Here is a 15,687-nt window from a genome sequence, read left to right on the forward strand (position 1 = left end):
CAGACTGGTAAATTTGATTGAAACAACACATGAAGCATCTATGTGTTGCCTCAAAAAAAGAAAAAAAAAAAGCAACTCACCAAAAAAGGTCAACAATGCCTTAGGACAGAAGGATGGAAAGCATGGTCCAAGCAAATGGAAACTAGAAAAAAACACAACAACAACAGAAAAAACCAATACAGCTGTTGCTGCTCTAACATTTGACAAAATAGATATGAAACTAAACTAGTAAGAGTGAAGGTGGCTTCATATTAAGGAAGCAATCCTTCAAGGGGACATCACCATTTATACATTCCTGAACACAGGAGCATCCAAGTTCATAAGCAAGTGCTGTTAAGATGTCACTGAATAACTCCAGCACAGTAACCATGGCTGACAGGTCATTCTGACAGAAAAACATCTGAATTAAATGACACCATGGATCAAACGGACACCTATAGAACATTTCATCCAACCATTGTCAAATGCATATTATTCTCAGAAACCCATGAAACTTTGTTTAAAACATCACATATTACACAACGCATGTCTCACCAAATACAGGAAAATTGAAGCAAGTCCTTGTATCCTTTCTGATCACAGTGGAATAAGACTATACACATCAAGAGCAAGATAAACCCTGGAGCATACACAAACTCACAAAGATTAAACAACATACAGTTGAGTGCGAAGAATCAAAATGAAAATAAAAGCATCCCTAAAATCAAATTAAAATGAAAACATAACATGCCAGCAGCTCTGGGATAAAACGAAGGAAGTCCTAGCAAGACAATTTATAGCTACATTTAGGCCTACATCAAGAAATCAGATCTTCAGTAAATACCTTAACAAGATACCTGAAACCTCCAGAAAAGGAGCATGCCAAATCAGCAAATGGAAGGAAGTAAGTAGATCAGGGCAGCAATTAATGAAATGGAAAAAGATACAAAGAATCAATGGCCAGAGAGTTGATTTTTTGAAGACAGAGCAGAGCAAGATTCACAAACCGTAAGCCAACTAGAAAGCAAGCAAAGATCCAAATTAGAGATGATAAGGGAGCCATTATGACAGATACCAATGAGCTTCAGAAAATCATTATTACCTTAAAAACCATATATTCCAATAAACTGGAAAATCTAAAAGAAATGAACTTCTAGACACATTATGACCCATAAAAATAAACCAGGATTAGATAAACAATTTAATTAGATCTGTAACAGTCAGTGAGACTGAAGCAGTGACTAAAATCTCCCAACATAAAACAAGTTCAGGCACAGGTTGATTCGCTGGTGAATCTTACCAGACTTTTAAAGAGTAAGACCTACGTTTCTCAAACTATTCCTTAAAATAGAAAAGGATCATTGCCAAGGTCTTTTAACGAAACTAGTATGACAGAGAAACCAAAAGCAGGAAAATATGCAATGCAAAGGAAAATTGCAGCACAATTTCTCTGATGATTACAAATGCTAAAATTCTTGACAAAATATTTGCAAGCCAAATTCAAGAGCCTTCTTATATGCTAATGAGGAGTGTATGAAGACGGGAATCAGAAAACAACCCATTTAGTATATATATGCATGTATATATATATATACACATGTATACATACATGCACATATGTATTCCATAGTTAATCAGTTAATAATAAAGATCATTGACCAGGACCAAGTTGGGTTTGTTCCAGAGATGTGGGGATATGTAAATTAATAAGTAGAAATTGTCAAGGAGAGAAATGACATCTCAATAGATGCAGAAAAAGCTTTTGACAAGGTATAACACCCTACATGTTAAGTTCAGGAGACATTTGAAATAAAAACCTGTACATAACCTACAGCCAGCATTATATTAAATGGGAAAAACTTGGAAGTCTTTTTACTAAAACCAGGAACAAGGCTAGGGGGTCTGTTTCTCCATCCCATATGGTATTGAAAGTCTTAGCTAGAGCAGTGAGACAAGAGAAACAAAGGTTTTGGAGAGGAAGAGGTCAGAGTGTCTCTGTGGCAGATGTCATGATCCTATATGTGAGAGACCTCAGGACTCCAACAAGAAACTCCCTACAGTTGATAAGTACTACCAGAAGAGTGGCAGAATGCAAATTGAAATACGAAAATTAGTAGCCTTCCCATGCAGTAGTGATGAGTGTACTAAGCAATCAGGAAAACAAGCCCATTCAGCATACATGCATGTAGATATGACTACACATATATCTCTATATGTACATGTATATTCCATAGTCAATAGGTTAATGATAAGAATTTAGTAAACTAAATCAGGACTCTGTATCAGGAAGACGGACATCTACCCTGTGCAGACATATCTGCTATTGAAGTGTTACTCAACATTATTATGACAGTAAGATTGCAAGTGAAGGTGATAGCTATAAACCTCAGAGACTAACAATCATCATTTGGAGCACTCAAGAGAATCAGCTGATGACAACAGATGTGCACTCCAGACAGTAGTTCATGGAGAATACACACATCCCCAAGTGGGATTCAGTGCCGCCACAGTCATCTGCAGCCAGACCTGGAGACACAAGTCTGGCAGAACCATTCAGGAGGCCAGCCTGAAAAGCATAGGGAGACCGTGTTTCAAAATGCAAAAGTAAACTAAAGCCTGGGGATTTAGCTTAAGGGTAGAGGATAACACTAAGATCCATACATTCTTAAGGATGACTTAAAGACACATTTTTTAAAGGAGTAAAATTTTCTCAGCCTTTTGCTAGATGACAGGAAGTGTGTTCACTGTCAGACAGACATGACGGCTTCCCCTGATCCTAACCTAAATATGGCGTATGCTTTCACTAACAGAGGTATAAGGTTTTGCTGTAAGGGGCAAAGCTCACTACCAAATTTTTCCCCTGAATATATCATAAAATAAGTTATAAAAATACAGTTTGAAAAAGCAAAGCCAATTCCCCATACAAGCTGAATTTAACATATATGATATGGATGTATTTGTGTGAGTATATGCAACATGTATACAATGAATGCTACATTAGCTAGCAGAGGGAGCTAGAGTTATAGGCAGTAGTGAGCCACTAGGCAAGGGTGCTTGAAACCAAACTTGGGTCCTCTGCAAGAAAAGCAAGTATGATTAACCTCTGAGCCAGCTCTCCAGCTACAGGACAGGTTATAGAAATCATCTTTATAGTGCTCTAACTCAGAAAACAAACTAAACATAGGCACAAGTTAGCACGTGAGGAATAAGCACAGAAAGGAGGTGAGATTAACTAACTCACTGTGATGAGTTCTACACACTGTCCACGAGGACAATGAACTGTGACCTCATACAGAGCCATAGAACAAGGCTGCTCCCACAATGAAAAGCTAATGAGTAGACGCTGACCCACAGAAAGACATTGCTACTCTGTGCAAGAAGGTGTGACCATCCCACAAAAATCCACATGGGGGCGTGGAAAGTTCACCAAAATCTGCAGAGCAGTGTGCTATCCCACCCAAACCTGCTGTGAAATCTTGGTGACTGACAGGATCAGAGCTCTAAAGCCTTGCACGCCTGAGGCTGTGGAGGGGGACCTCAGGGCCACCCACCACTGCATGGAAAAGCAAGACTTCCAAGTATGTTCAGGAGGCCACAGAGGTGCAATGGGGAGTGGCCACAGGTGGGGGGGCATGAAGAGGACACCCAGTTGCAGAAGCAAGAAGTTCCGTCCACCCTGCATATGGCCTCCCCTATTCATTAGATAGCTGTAGAACACGAAGCAAGCACCATGGCTGGCACAGGAAGTGAGCCGGAAGAGTGACTCTGGTGTCTGGCTGTGGGTGAAGGGGGTGCTGGGAAGCCAGGGCTGGTCTACCTGAGGGTTTGGCTATGGGTGAGGGGACGTGTGGGGAGGTGGGTGAAGCTGGGGCTGCTCCACATGCCTGTTTTGTTTCTACATCCTATTCTCCATGAAAGAAACCCCACCTCCCAGGCCATAAATAACCTAGAAGATCAAATTGTTTTGTAAATGTTTGGACGGCGGCAATTTTGTGTTTGCTTTGTCTATGGTTTGTAGACACAGAAAATACTGTAATTAGTAGGGAACATCAAGAGACCACAATGCTAGCTTCCTTCCCTTCCTCCTCCTCCTCTCCTTTTTCCCCCTCCCTCCTTTCCTCCCTCTCCTTCCTCCTTTTCTCTCTGTCCCCTCCTCCTTACGCCTCTTCTGTTTTTCAAATGGTATCTAACTATATAGTCCAGCCTTGCCTTGAACTTAAATCCTCCTGCCTCATCCTCCTAAGTACCAGGATTGCAGGCCTGTGTCACTTTGGCCCCCAGATTTCTATACCATATACAAAAGAGAACTCAGCTCAGAGAGGCAGCAAGCCAGGCAAGTGCTTCAGAACATGACATATGCAGACCACAGTGCATGTGTTCATGTAAGAAGCAGCAAAGCAGGTGATGGGACCCACAAGACGAACAGCATTTCTTGAAGTTCCAAACACTTACGTAATAAAATCCATCTTCATCAATTTCACCAAAAACAGTAATAATGTCTCCTGTGCAGAACGGAAGTTCAGCCTGCAAAACAGACGACAGAGCTAAGAAAATGCTGCAGCCTGGATTCTTCCCACTCTTTGGGAATTAACCTGTCTTTCAACTAAGTCAAGACATAGGGTGCAAAGCTGAGGGACTGGGGTGGGGGGCGGTCTGTTCTAAGTAAGCCCAAGAGAAACGGTAGATGAAAGGCCACTGCCTCCTTCTGGTAATGCACAGGAAATATAGCCATGTCGCAACTCCACACACCTAGAAGATTGGGGAACATTCCTGGAGAGTGAGGACCATTGGTAAACACCCTCTCAGCACCAAGGAAATAGCCCAACCCCACAGTCACTTCAACACCCATCTGTCAAGTGTCAGGTCCCAGCCTGGGGAGAGCAGAGAGTGGTGAACACAAGCCCCTGTGCCTAGGAGTCAAACTGTCCTTAGACCCTTCTTCAGACCATAGAGCCCAGCAGAAGGGAGAAACAAAGATAGCTGGGGATAACTGCAGATGTAGCTGTGTCTCCAATAAGAGTGAAGTGATAAGGTCCCCCAGCCAGTGGCTGATAAGCAAAGCTGTGGACAGGAATCCAGATCAATCTGATTTGGGGGCGGCAATGCTGGAGGCGAGGACCTCAGCCTTATTTCTGATCACGTTCTGCCTGTGTGCCACAGGGTGTGGGCTATCCCAGGCACTGAGAACACCAGCCCCCTCTCATCTTCTGTATGCATGTGAGGGATTGTCATCAGCTTCTTGCTAAAAGGACTCCATATTGCCATGCCCAATAAGTGTGGGTCATGGGCCACTCTTCCAATAGTTATGCTGGGAGACCCGGGCCACAAGGTCAAGGATTTGCCACTACATCTATCACTTGACATCAAACACATGAGAGTCACACCCAATGACCGCCATGTTGCACATAGACTAAGTGTATTTTTGGCATATATCTGCATGACCCAGATTATAAACTAGACACCCCAAGAGATGAGTAAGAACTTAAAACACAATGGAGCAAGTGTACCATACTCTGGATAGGCCAAACATATCTGTGTTCTCAGCACTATGCTGGGCCAGGTGACTCCCAGCTAGGTAGAATGGGGTGGGGCAGTTTGTGGGCATGGCTAAGAATGGCCATTTGCTCAGTTATCATTGATTTCTGGAGTTTCCACTGGCATCCTTGGACTATGGATATAACTGAAAACGTGGACTTGAGTTCTGGGGCTGGCTGGGAGCCAGACAATGTGACTGCCATCTCCTCTGGAGTGGCTTGTCACTGAGTCTCCCTTTCTACAATGCTCAAACAAGAGTGAGACCTAAAGGCACATACATGGCCTAAGGATGGTGCCCACGGCAAGCTCAGCCAGGAAGGCATTGGTAGTAGTTCCATGAAAGAACTCCAGGCTGGTACCTCAACATCCACGTTAGGGGAGCTTTCCCTCGGGTCATAGTCGTAGAGAGCCACCATTCTTCGTGTAGGCACAGAGTGGCCCCGGCCACTTCTTCTACTTCTCTCTGCAAAACCATAAGATCTAGCTGTGAAGATGCCCAAATCAGTGGTGACTCCACTCAGTGCCCAAAGAGTGTGTGTAAACTGCTAATGTCCCTAGCCTGGGAGAACTGTCTCAGCGTCCAGTACTTAGTATTTTTTCTAGATTTTTCACCCTCACAGTGGCATTCTTCTTATGTCCACCATACCGTCGGGGCTCCATGAAGAAGGGGACCTCCTACCAAAATGAGTTCAAGAGGTCTGAGGTACCAGGTGGCTATGACTTAGGAAAGCCTAGTAGGCACCACGGGGTTCTGACCATTGCTCTGGGTAAAAGCCACAGCTGTCCCTTGAATTGAAACCTTCCTTCCTGGAGGGAAATGGAGGCTCTGAAGACTCACAAAGCTAAGGAAACTTACAAGGCTCAGAACATTCTGAAGTTTACAAGACTTATAAGGCCCCTCCCCAAGCCTCTAAAGCCGTGAATAATTGCAAGTGAGCTCCACGGGTGCAGTTTTGGTGAGTCATCACATATGCTTGGGGTGGTGTCTTTAAGTCACCCAGAGTAACTTGGCCAGGTGTCAGCATCCACTAACCAAAGGCAAGGTGAACACAGTTATCCTAATGGACAGCATCGGCAAAACAGTGCCTACAATAGCCTGACTTTGGGGACAGGCTAATTAGTCATGTTTATTGGGACAAAATAGATAAGCCAATTTGTATAGGCAGAAAAACTAAAAACCAAAGGAAAAGAAGGCTATATTGGATCATACTAAGAGAAAACCAAGGCCCATTAACCAGTTTCCAGACTTGAGCTAATTACAGATTCAAAGCCCCTTGAATAAAGGGAAGGAAAATAAATAAATAAATAATAAAAGTAAGGTTGGTCCCACGAAGAAGGGCCACTGGCCAGTTTTACTGTCATTCAGAGAGGCCTATGGCCTCTTATTGATGTAGCTGTACACTGGGTGGAGGGAACCTCAACTGAGGATTTGCCTCTATCAGACTGGCCTGTGAGCAAGTCTGTGGGGGCATCTGTTTTGATTGACGATTAACGTAAGGGTGGGGAACAGCCTTCTGTGGGCAATGAACCCCATGGGTACTAGGTTATAAAGAAAGCAGGCTGAGCAAGCCAGTAAGCAGCAGTCTAGTATGGTCTGTCTCAGGTCCCACCATAGTGAGTGTTCCTCAGTGCTGGACTGCAGAGTGTAAAGTCCTCCCCAAGTCATTTTGGGTGGTAATGTTTTATCACAACAGAAAGCAAACTGGAGCAGATTTTTAGCTGCACTTCTCCCATCGTGTGTGTGTGTGTGTGTGTGTGTGTGTGTGTGTGTGTGTGTGTGTGTGTGTGTTCCAGTACTGGCTTGCAGAGTGAGTTTTACCCAACAAGAAGGAAGGGTTAGCAAATCCTCCCATGAATTGGGTACTCAGAGGTACTGTGTGGCCTGTGCATCTGGGGGCTGCAGCTTCCCCACCCCACCCCCACCCCCACCGGACTAGTGCAAGGTGTAAGCGCAGCAGAGCCCGAGGGACTGTGCTCACCTATTTTCTCCACGGGTGTATTCAGGGGCAGGAAGCCTTGTCTCAGCAGCTGATCCATCATCTCCTCATCATCTGCATGGATCTCGGAGACCATGTTACAAGGAATGAGGCCGAGCCGGGCACAGGTCTCCCCTCGGTAGAAACCATCTGCGTCTTTGTCTCCATATACCTGGAACCATAGGGAACAACACAGCGTTTTGATAGGCTGGTTCAGCTATACATCAGCCCCACCAACAGCAGAGTCACCTAAAAGCCCAAACTGCTTAGAACACCCTTTTCAAAGCCCGCCCTTCTCCTCCATCAGTCACAGGTCCACGGGCCCAGTGACCATGGCTCCTTGCACCCTTCTCTTAGCCCAGCCCCTGTTGATATGCATGCTTGAAGTTTAGGTGCAGGGCATGGAAACCTGCTTTTCAAATTCAGGGTCTGTAATTTAGGCTCTGGTTGCACATTAGTACAGAAGAAACACTGAGGCATGCAGGTACGTATACATAGGTATGTGCACAATCATATCAGGCAGACAGGTGAAGGGAGGGGCCCTTCTCCTGGGTGGAGTAGAGGCAATCCAAGGCTTTCACAGTCCTGAGCCTACTCCTCCAACAGCCATTGAGGCTAAAAGGCTACTACTTCCCAAGCTTGCAAGAGCACCGCTCCAACCCCGCTGCTAGTCTCTGCCTCCTGCCCCATGACACCGCTGCCATCACTACCTTGATGATCTGTCCTTCTTTGAAGGGAAGCTCTTCTTCTGCAGCATCAGGGTTTGGGGACATAGTGAGTGGGTCATAGTCAAACAGTGCCACGAAGATGCGGGCCGGGAGCTCCTCAGCACCAGGGTCAGTTTCCGATTCATCATAGAAGTCTGGAGAAAGGCGGTCTCTCCCGGTGTATTCATCTGGAGCATGCAGCGGACAGAGAACAGGGATCATGTAGCACCTATGGGTGTATCTGTGGAAAGGGCATCTCTGATTGCTTCTCTCTGTGTGTTTAGGCTCAGCATGGGACCAGAAATCCCCCAGAGGTGGTCTGTGGAAGCAGGTGATTGCTTCAGAACAAGACCTCACTCCAAACCAAGCCATACTATGAGCGAAAGCCATGGGGGCAAGAAGCCTCAGTCAGTGGCTGTGCCAGAATAGGTGCTTGATCCCCTGAGAATGCAGATGTGACCCTTGTGAGATGCCTTCTGGATCTTCAGATCTGCAGCAGAACACAAGGCTAACCATAAATTTATTCTCCATGTGCTCACATTTCAGAGTTCAACATGGCTGACAGGGCTGTTCTGCCAGCTCTGACTGTTTAACCAGCTGCAGATACACCTCTCCATCTCCCCTCACCAGAACTCGTGCTTTTTCAGTATCTAATTGTGATTTTTCTATGGGTCCTAATGTGTGTGAGTGTGTGTCACTTTGATATCATGAGGTGTGTGGTTGTCTAGCTATACCCACAAGATGCTCATTGCAGACTCAACCCATGCAGACACTAAACTCCACAATGATCCTGCCCCTTAAAAAGATGGCAGATAGAACAACCCGCGCACTTCCCAGTTGGGCACTCTTAGAAAAGGATCTATTTTAATTATGTGTAGGTATGTGCATATGAGTGCAGGTGCTTCAGAGGCTGGAGGAGTCCAGTCCTCCAGGAGCTGGAGATACAGGTGGTTGTGAGTTTCTGGAGTCAAATGTCCACTGGAAGATCAAAACATGTTCTTAACTATTGAGGCACCTCTCTAGCCATCCCTTACCCCCCACCCATCTTAGACACTTTAATTGACTCCAGGGCATTCCCAGTACAGTGTCAATGCTTGGCTGTTCCACAGTTGTGACAAAAAATAAAAGTCCATGTATGTTTGGGACAGGTAAAAGTGCCCTTCAGATACTTTCTATGTCTAGTTGGTCAAATCAAGCATGTGGAACCTGAAATACAGAGGCCAGTTGTGTACCCATGCACACACATGTATATGGACATGCATTTCATAAGAGAGGGAGACAACAGAGCAGTGGTTCTCACCCTTCCTAATGCTGCGACCCTTTAATACAGTTCCTCATGTTGCCATAACATTACGTCACCGCTACTTATAACATAATTTTTCTATTGTGAGGAATGGCCTGATATGCAGGATACCTGATATGCAAGCCTGTGGAAGGGTCATTCACCCCCAGCCCTGAGGTCACAACCACAAGCTGAAAACTGCTGCAATAGCATCTGTGACCAGGTAGCCTCCTGATCCTGTTGGTCAGAAACTGAAATTGGCAGGAGAAGAGAGGTTTGGGAGATCAACCTGGCCTGACAACTATCTCTAGCCTGTGACTCAGGGGATAACATAAGTGGACAGAGAACACCAAAGAGGTGGATTCTTTAGCCCACCAAATAATAAGGATTTAATGATGCATGCTCTCTCTATGAAGTGGCCATGAAGCTTGGATATCACCCTGTCATCCCAAGTCACCATTTTCCAGACCCCAAATATATGTAATGTTCACCTGTCCCGTGTCAGAAAATCTAAGGGGAAAAGAAGCAAAATACTCCAGATTTTAAAATGAGGTTAAATGAGAAACCCCCACATCTCCCTTGTCTTTATTTCTCTGAAGCCGTTTGCACTTTGCCTTCTTGTCCTGGCCCCTGTTCCTTTCTTATTTATGTGTTATAAACATGCCTCAAGGGCTGGAGAGATGGCTCAGAGGTTAAGAGCACTGGCTGCTTTTGCAATGGACCTGGCTTTAGTTTCCAGCGCCCACACAATGGTTCCAAACAACCTATAACTCCTGTTCCAGGGGCATCTGGCACCTTCTTCTGGCCACCACAGGCACTGCATGTACACAAAGCACAGACATGCACACAAATGAGGATGGAGGCCTGTGGTCAGCTTCCCCTGGACATGACCATTAAGTACTCAGGGGTACACAGAGGTGCCTTCACTCAGGAACAGCTTACTTAAATGTCTGATGCTGTCTACAGCATGCAATGTTTTCTTGGCAGGGATGGATACTCTCATCTGAAGGACTAGACTTTGCCCAACTAGTTTTCAATTGTCAACATTTCCTATGGACATAGGCTGTGCTGTATTCCCCCAAACCATCCAGAGAATGGGAAACAATGAAGGAAGAGTTCAAGTTGATTAGAAAGACAGATTCATTAACACTTGAACGAGTGAGGCCATTCATTTTCAGAAAGGTGACCCCTCCACAGGCCTTGCATTAGATGGGTAAATAAGATTAGATGGGTAATAAGATGGGTAAATAAGATTTTCTGAAGAAAAAAAAAATGAGCTCAACTAAAGGTTTTTGGAAACAGCCAACTAAGGAACCTGGCCATTAGACGGGCAGCTAAGGAACCCATCTTTCTAAATCACGCAGAACATGGTTCACTTAATAATAGTTCTAGAAATCAGAGTATTAATAGCCACCATACTTCACTTAGTTGTGGCTCCACAGTCTGCTAAAAATACACCCAGGAAAATATGATATAAAGACTTCATTATCTCTTGGAAAGAAAAACTGATGCTTTTGGGATACAGCAAGTTTCTAAAATACTAATTTTTTTCAAAATTTACCTTTTATATGTATGCATGTGCACTATGTGTATGTAGAGACCAGAAGAGGTTGCCAGATGCCCTGGAAATGGAGTTACAGCAGGTTGTGTGTTGCCATATGGGTGCTGGAAAATGAACCCAGTCTTCTGCAAGAGCAGCAACTGCTCTTAACCACTGAGCCATCTCTCTGGACACTAACTGCTACTGTTTTAACATGCATAGAGAATTAAGGACCAGAGGAACATGTTCTCTGACCCCTGACCCCTGGTTATCAGTCACTGACTCCTTGGCCCACCTGCCTGTGTTCTTGGTGAGTGACTGGCCTATCACATGGATGTTTTCTTCTGAGGTGTTCACAGGCACTTAGGTTTGTTCTCCCATACATGGGCACACCATGCAAAGTGCTGGGTTTAAATTACATTTTTCACACAGGTTCTTGGGTGGCTATAAGAACTAAGAAAAGGCAAGGGAACCTTACAGGATCATGCTCTTTCAAGTGTTAGGATGAAGGGTGTGATCTTCGTTACACAGCCTTACCCTTTGGGGCAGTGACATGCCTGCAGCCTCCTGAGTTCTTCACTTTACGAATCCCAGACACACCTTGCACAAGATTCAATGACAAGGGTTCCAGACAAGACAGTAAAGGCTGTCCCTAACTTGGCTAGCAGAGCAAGGTCTTGGCCTTGAGTGGGCCAGCCCTGGCTCTCATGCCTCAGGTTAGAATGGGACAGCCCAAACCCATTTCTGCTCACTTTGCTAATTGAGGTAGATTGGCCAGGCTAGGATCGGAGCACAGAGCCCTGCCGGATCTTCTATGTTGGGGTCCGTGGTTTTTGTTTGGCCACACACCTCTTGCTGTTTTTTAGATCACTAAAAACAGGTTTTGGTGGTGGTTATGTGGGGTTTGGTGGGGTGGTGTTGTTTTGGCACTGTGGGTATGGGGATGGAATCTGAGGCCTCACATTCCCCCAGCTGAGCCTCATCCGCAGCTGTATACACAACCAGCTGAGGATGTCCAACATTCCAGGACATCATTAAAGGTAAAGCAGACGCCTGGTGAAGACTATAGAACTGTAAAAGCAAATGTCTCCTCCCTGCTGCTGCAGGAGGAAGAAGCCCAGAAGGGGTTCCTACTGCTGTTTAGCTTCCTCTTGGTGTTGGGAAAAGAACCATGTTCCAGCCCTTCCCACTTGCTGGGGTTTAAATCCTTTCCAGTTTGGGTCACCTGAGCAGGTTTTCTTCCTCTCCAAAATGGCAAACCTGGTATTGTCCTCCAGCCATTCCTACTTATTTTCTCAGTAGTGGTGTCTGTGTGTGTGTGTGTGTGTGTGTATGCATGCACATTTGTGTGTGTCACAAAAGCCTGGTTTGTATGCCTTCTCTCCACACTTGTTGCCTCATGAACACCACTTCTTAGAATTACTGTCCCCATGATTCCATGCCAGTGGCAGCAATATACCCCCCCCCCCCGATCTGCAGCCACCCTTATCCTGAGTTGGTGACAACCAAATGACTGACAGCTTTGGGCACCATTGGCTGAATCCCAAACAGTTTGTAAGAAAAGGAAGCCCGGCTGTCATGAAGTGGGAGGGGAGAATGTGATTGGGATGGACAAGGGGAAGGGCCAGCGGTGAATAGGGAAGGGTGCACATGTGCTGAGGACACTTCCAGCTTCCAAGTGTTCCCAAGACCTGCACCATTGTGGCTTATGCACTCACCTGGAGCTCATAGTGATATCTGGGGTACAGAGTCAACTCGGCGTGTCTCTGTCTCTCTCTCCCCCCCCTCAGGAATTTCCTAAGGCACTTCTCTGAGTGTATCTTTGAGGGTGGGTGCAGAAAGGATTTAGCAGGAGGAACTGTGTCCTCCGTGTGGGAATGTGGGAGGTGCCATCCAAGGGGCTGCGGTTGATGGTATAGGAAGGGAAAGGGTAAAGCCAGTAGATGCAGTATTTCATTCTCTCTCCTCCTCCTCTCCCCACTCTCTCTGCGCCTTGCCCTCCCACACGATGGCGGTTATGAGGTGAGCCACTCTCCTCCCACACTCTCCCTGCCATGGTGGACTAAACCCTGATACTATGAGTCCTCTTGTCCTTTTTCCCTTCAGTTGTTTTTCTCAAGCATTTGTCCCAGGGACCAAAATCCTAATGTGTGATCATTGATTGTTTTTAAGTAGGTGGTGGGCAGGAAGTGAATGATACGGATCAGGTCACTAACCAATGGATGGAGCCATCGTCGGCCGGTGCCTCTGAGGACCTCCGCCACTGTGAGAATACCTTCGGCTCACATGATCCATCCGGTCTGCTCGCCCCATCAAAGCAGGGTTTCCTAAAATCTAGACCCAAAAGAACACCATAGTTAGGTACGGCCGGCCTTGGAAGGAAAAGAGGAGTTACAGCCAAATCAATCCGGATTGGAAGCAGAAGCACTAAAGGCAACTAAACGTAGCTTTTAACTGAAAGGTTAGCTGAGTGACCGGGGGGAGAAGCCAGCTGGGCCCAGGAACTGGCTTTCTATATCAGGGTCCCTTCCGGACACACCACAGTGGGGCCTAGTAGTAAAAAACGAGTCATAAGAGGAAGCTTTCGGTTGATGCTATTGCTCCTGAAGCCAAATCCTCTGAAGCAAATTGACTATGGTTTGTTTTACAGCTCAGGCTCTGTTTCAGGTAAGTCTTTTCCTGGTTTTCTTGTCCCACCCCCCCTCTCCAAGTGTCACACTATTAGAGATACACTGCCATAGTTCCCAAAGTCCATCATAGACAGAAGGGGTACAGAGGATTCTGGACACTCAGAGGGCAGTACCTGTGTGCTATCAGCTTTAATCTTGCTCCGGGCTTAACCTGGACCTGAGCAGGCCCCCTGACTAGAGATATCTACCTCTCATTTGGACTAGGGGTCAGAACTGACTGAAGGGAAGTAGATCACTAGGAATCGGGCTAATGGCAGCCATTCCCAGGACACAGGAGCAAAGGTATCTGAGCCTATAGGCATGGGTGAGACTGGGCAGGCACCATGGGGTGCAGGCAGTGGCTGGCGCTGGTGTGGACACATCATCACAGAGTGCATGGCTCAGGAGGAGGCTTGCCGCCATGCTGATGGCCCACATGTGTGCCCAATGACAGTTGAGCACAGCTGTGGGGGGGACAGATGTTGTAGGAAGGATACAATCACAGAGATATAGGAAGCCTTGGGTGACCCCATGCTGTGCAGGAGACACAGAGGAGGGAAAAGATTGGGGGATGAGGAAGTCCTTGGGAACAATTTACAAAAATGAGTTTCTTCCCTGCTTATTCTCCATATTTTTAAAAAGTTATAGATGAAAGCCAAAACGGAAAAAGAAAAACTTAAAAAGCCGAAACAATAAGGGCAAAAAACCCTTTGATCATACCAGTAGTCCTCCATGAGTCTGTCCCTAAGGATCATTTTAGGGGGGCAAGGGGGATGCATGTTTCCCAAGTTCTAGATACTCAGCAGTTCAGCTAACCCTTAATTAAAACTTAGATTCAGTTGTCCTTTAAGTAAAGCAGCCGTAACCATCGCTGATTCTGTGGGGAGATTGTTACTCCAAAGCAAGAAAACCTTCGGGATGGTCAAGCAATTGGGAAGCAATGGGGCTGAAGAAATCAAAAAATGCAGGGAGAACCAAAGAGAGCGGCCCAGAGAGTCCCCAGATGCACTCCAAAACCCGAACCAAAGGCAAAAACCAACAAAAGGATGAGAGCACGGATTGGTTTGGCAAGCGTGTGGGGAGGGTGGTTACTTGACACACCAAAGGGCCGTCTGCCACACGGGGAGGAGGCTGTGCCAGCCGCTCAGCTGCCCTACTGTCGGGCATGGCTGGGCTTTTCCTCCAGACACCCCGAAAATCTTCGCGGTCGCTGGCCTCGTCCCAGCCATCCCTCCTGGGCACGGGCCTCTCCGGGCTGAGCTGGGCGTCATCGCTCCTGATGACGTCACTGGGATCCACCTGCTCCCCAAAGTCCTCTTCGATGCTGCTCTGTCGGGTCAGCGTCCGCCTCCGGGCCAGCAGGGGCCTCGGGCTTCTCCTACATGGACAGTGACCAGGGCCTGGACTGCACTTGGCCGAGGTGCTCCTGAAACTAAATCGAGACTCTTCCTCCTCACTGCCGCAGTCCAAACCACTGTCCGGGCTCCTGGTGGCCGAGCGGCTGAACCGACAGCCTCTGTCTTCCAGAAAGAGATCCTCCATATGGATGCCCAGGCCCCTGTGCTCTGCAGGGAGCCAGGATCCCTGTAGGACTGGATGTCCCCAACAGGACCTCGCTGGCCCACGCTCCATGGCCAGCAAGGCCCTGGCTCTCGAGGACCCCATGCCCTGCCTGAGCAGCGGCTCGCCATGCTCCGTGTCCTCCTCAGCTACCTCAGGGATACTGAACAGTCTCTTACTGCGGTGGGGCTGTTGGGGGAACTCGGGCTGCTCCAGGAAAGCGCCTTCCAAGCTCCTAGCCTTATGGCATTCCTTGGGGACAGCATGTGTGAGAGAGCGGTGTATGACCAGACATGAGGCGGTGAAGGAAGGAGAGAAAACACACACAGAATTAGTCTTGGCAGGGAGGCGGGGGGAGGGCAGCGTGAGGCAGCCTCTGCTTGTGGGGGACCTGCAGCATGCCTGCTGGGGCTCTGGGATGGAGCAAATGGGCCACGTG

The 15,687-nt window shown here is 46.9% G+C and overlaps 1 protein-coding gene across 7 annotated transcripts in view; it reads right to left on the minus strand.

Moving 5' to 3' along the window:
* Rimbp2 (RIMS binding protein 2) overlaps positions 1–15,687 on the minus strand; it is a 79,623-nt gene that overhangs the window by 7,489 nt on the left and 56,447 nt on the right. For 4 of the 7 annotated variants that reach the window (XM_051205080.1, XM_051205083.1, XM_051205082.1 and 1 more), the window contains exons 14-19: positions 14,790–15,500; positions 13,236–13,353; positions 8,201–8,385; positions 7,494–7,662; positions 5,874–5,977; positions 4,432–4,503 (exon numbers count right to left, since the gene is read on the minus strand). In XM_051205080.1, the coding sequence (XP_051061037.1) occupies positions 4,432–4,503; positions 5,874–5,977; positions 7,494–7,662; positions 8,201–8,385; positions 13,236–13,353; positions 14,790–15,500 (1,359 nt within the window). The remainder of the gene's footprint in view (positions 1–4,431; positions 4,504–5,873; positions 5,978–7,493; positions 7,663–8,200; positions 8,386–13,235; positions 13,354–14,789; positions 15,501–15,687) is intronic. The other 3 variants (XM_051205084.1, XM_051205086.1, XM_051205085.1) reach the window with 1 other exon arrangement.

Source organism: Phodopus roborovskii, unplaced genomic scaffold, assembly GCF_943737965.1.
Source record: "Phodopus roborovskii unplaced genomic scaffold, PHOROB, whole genome shotgun sequence".
NCBI classification, from domain to species: domain Eukaryota; kingdom Metazoa; phylum Chordata; class Mammalia; order Rodentia; family Cricetidae; genus Phodopus; species Phodopus roborovskii.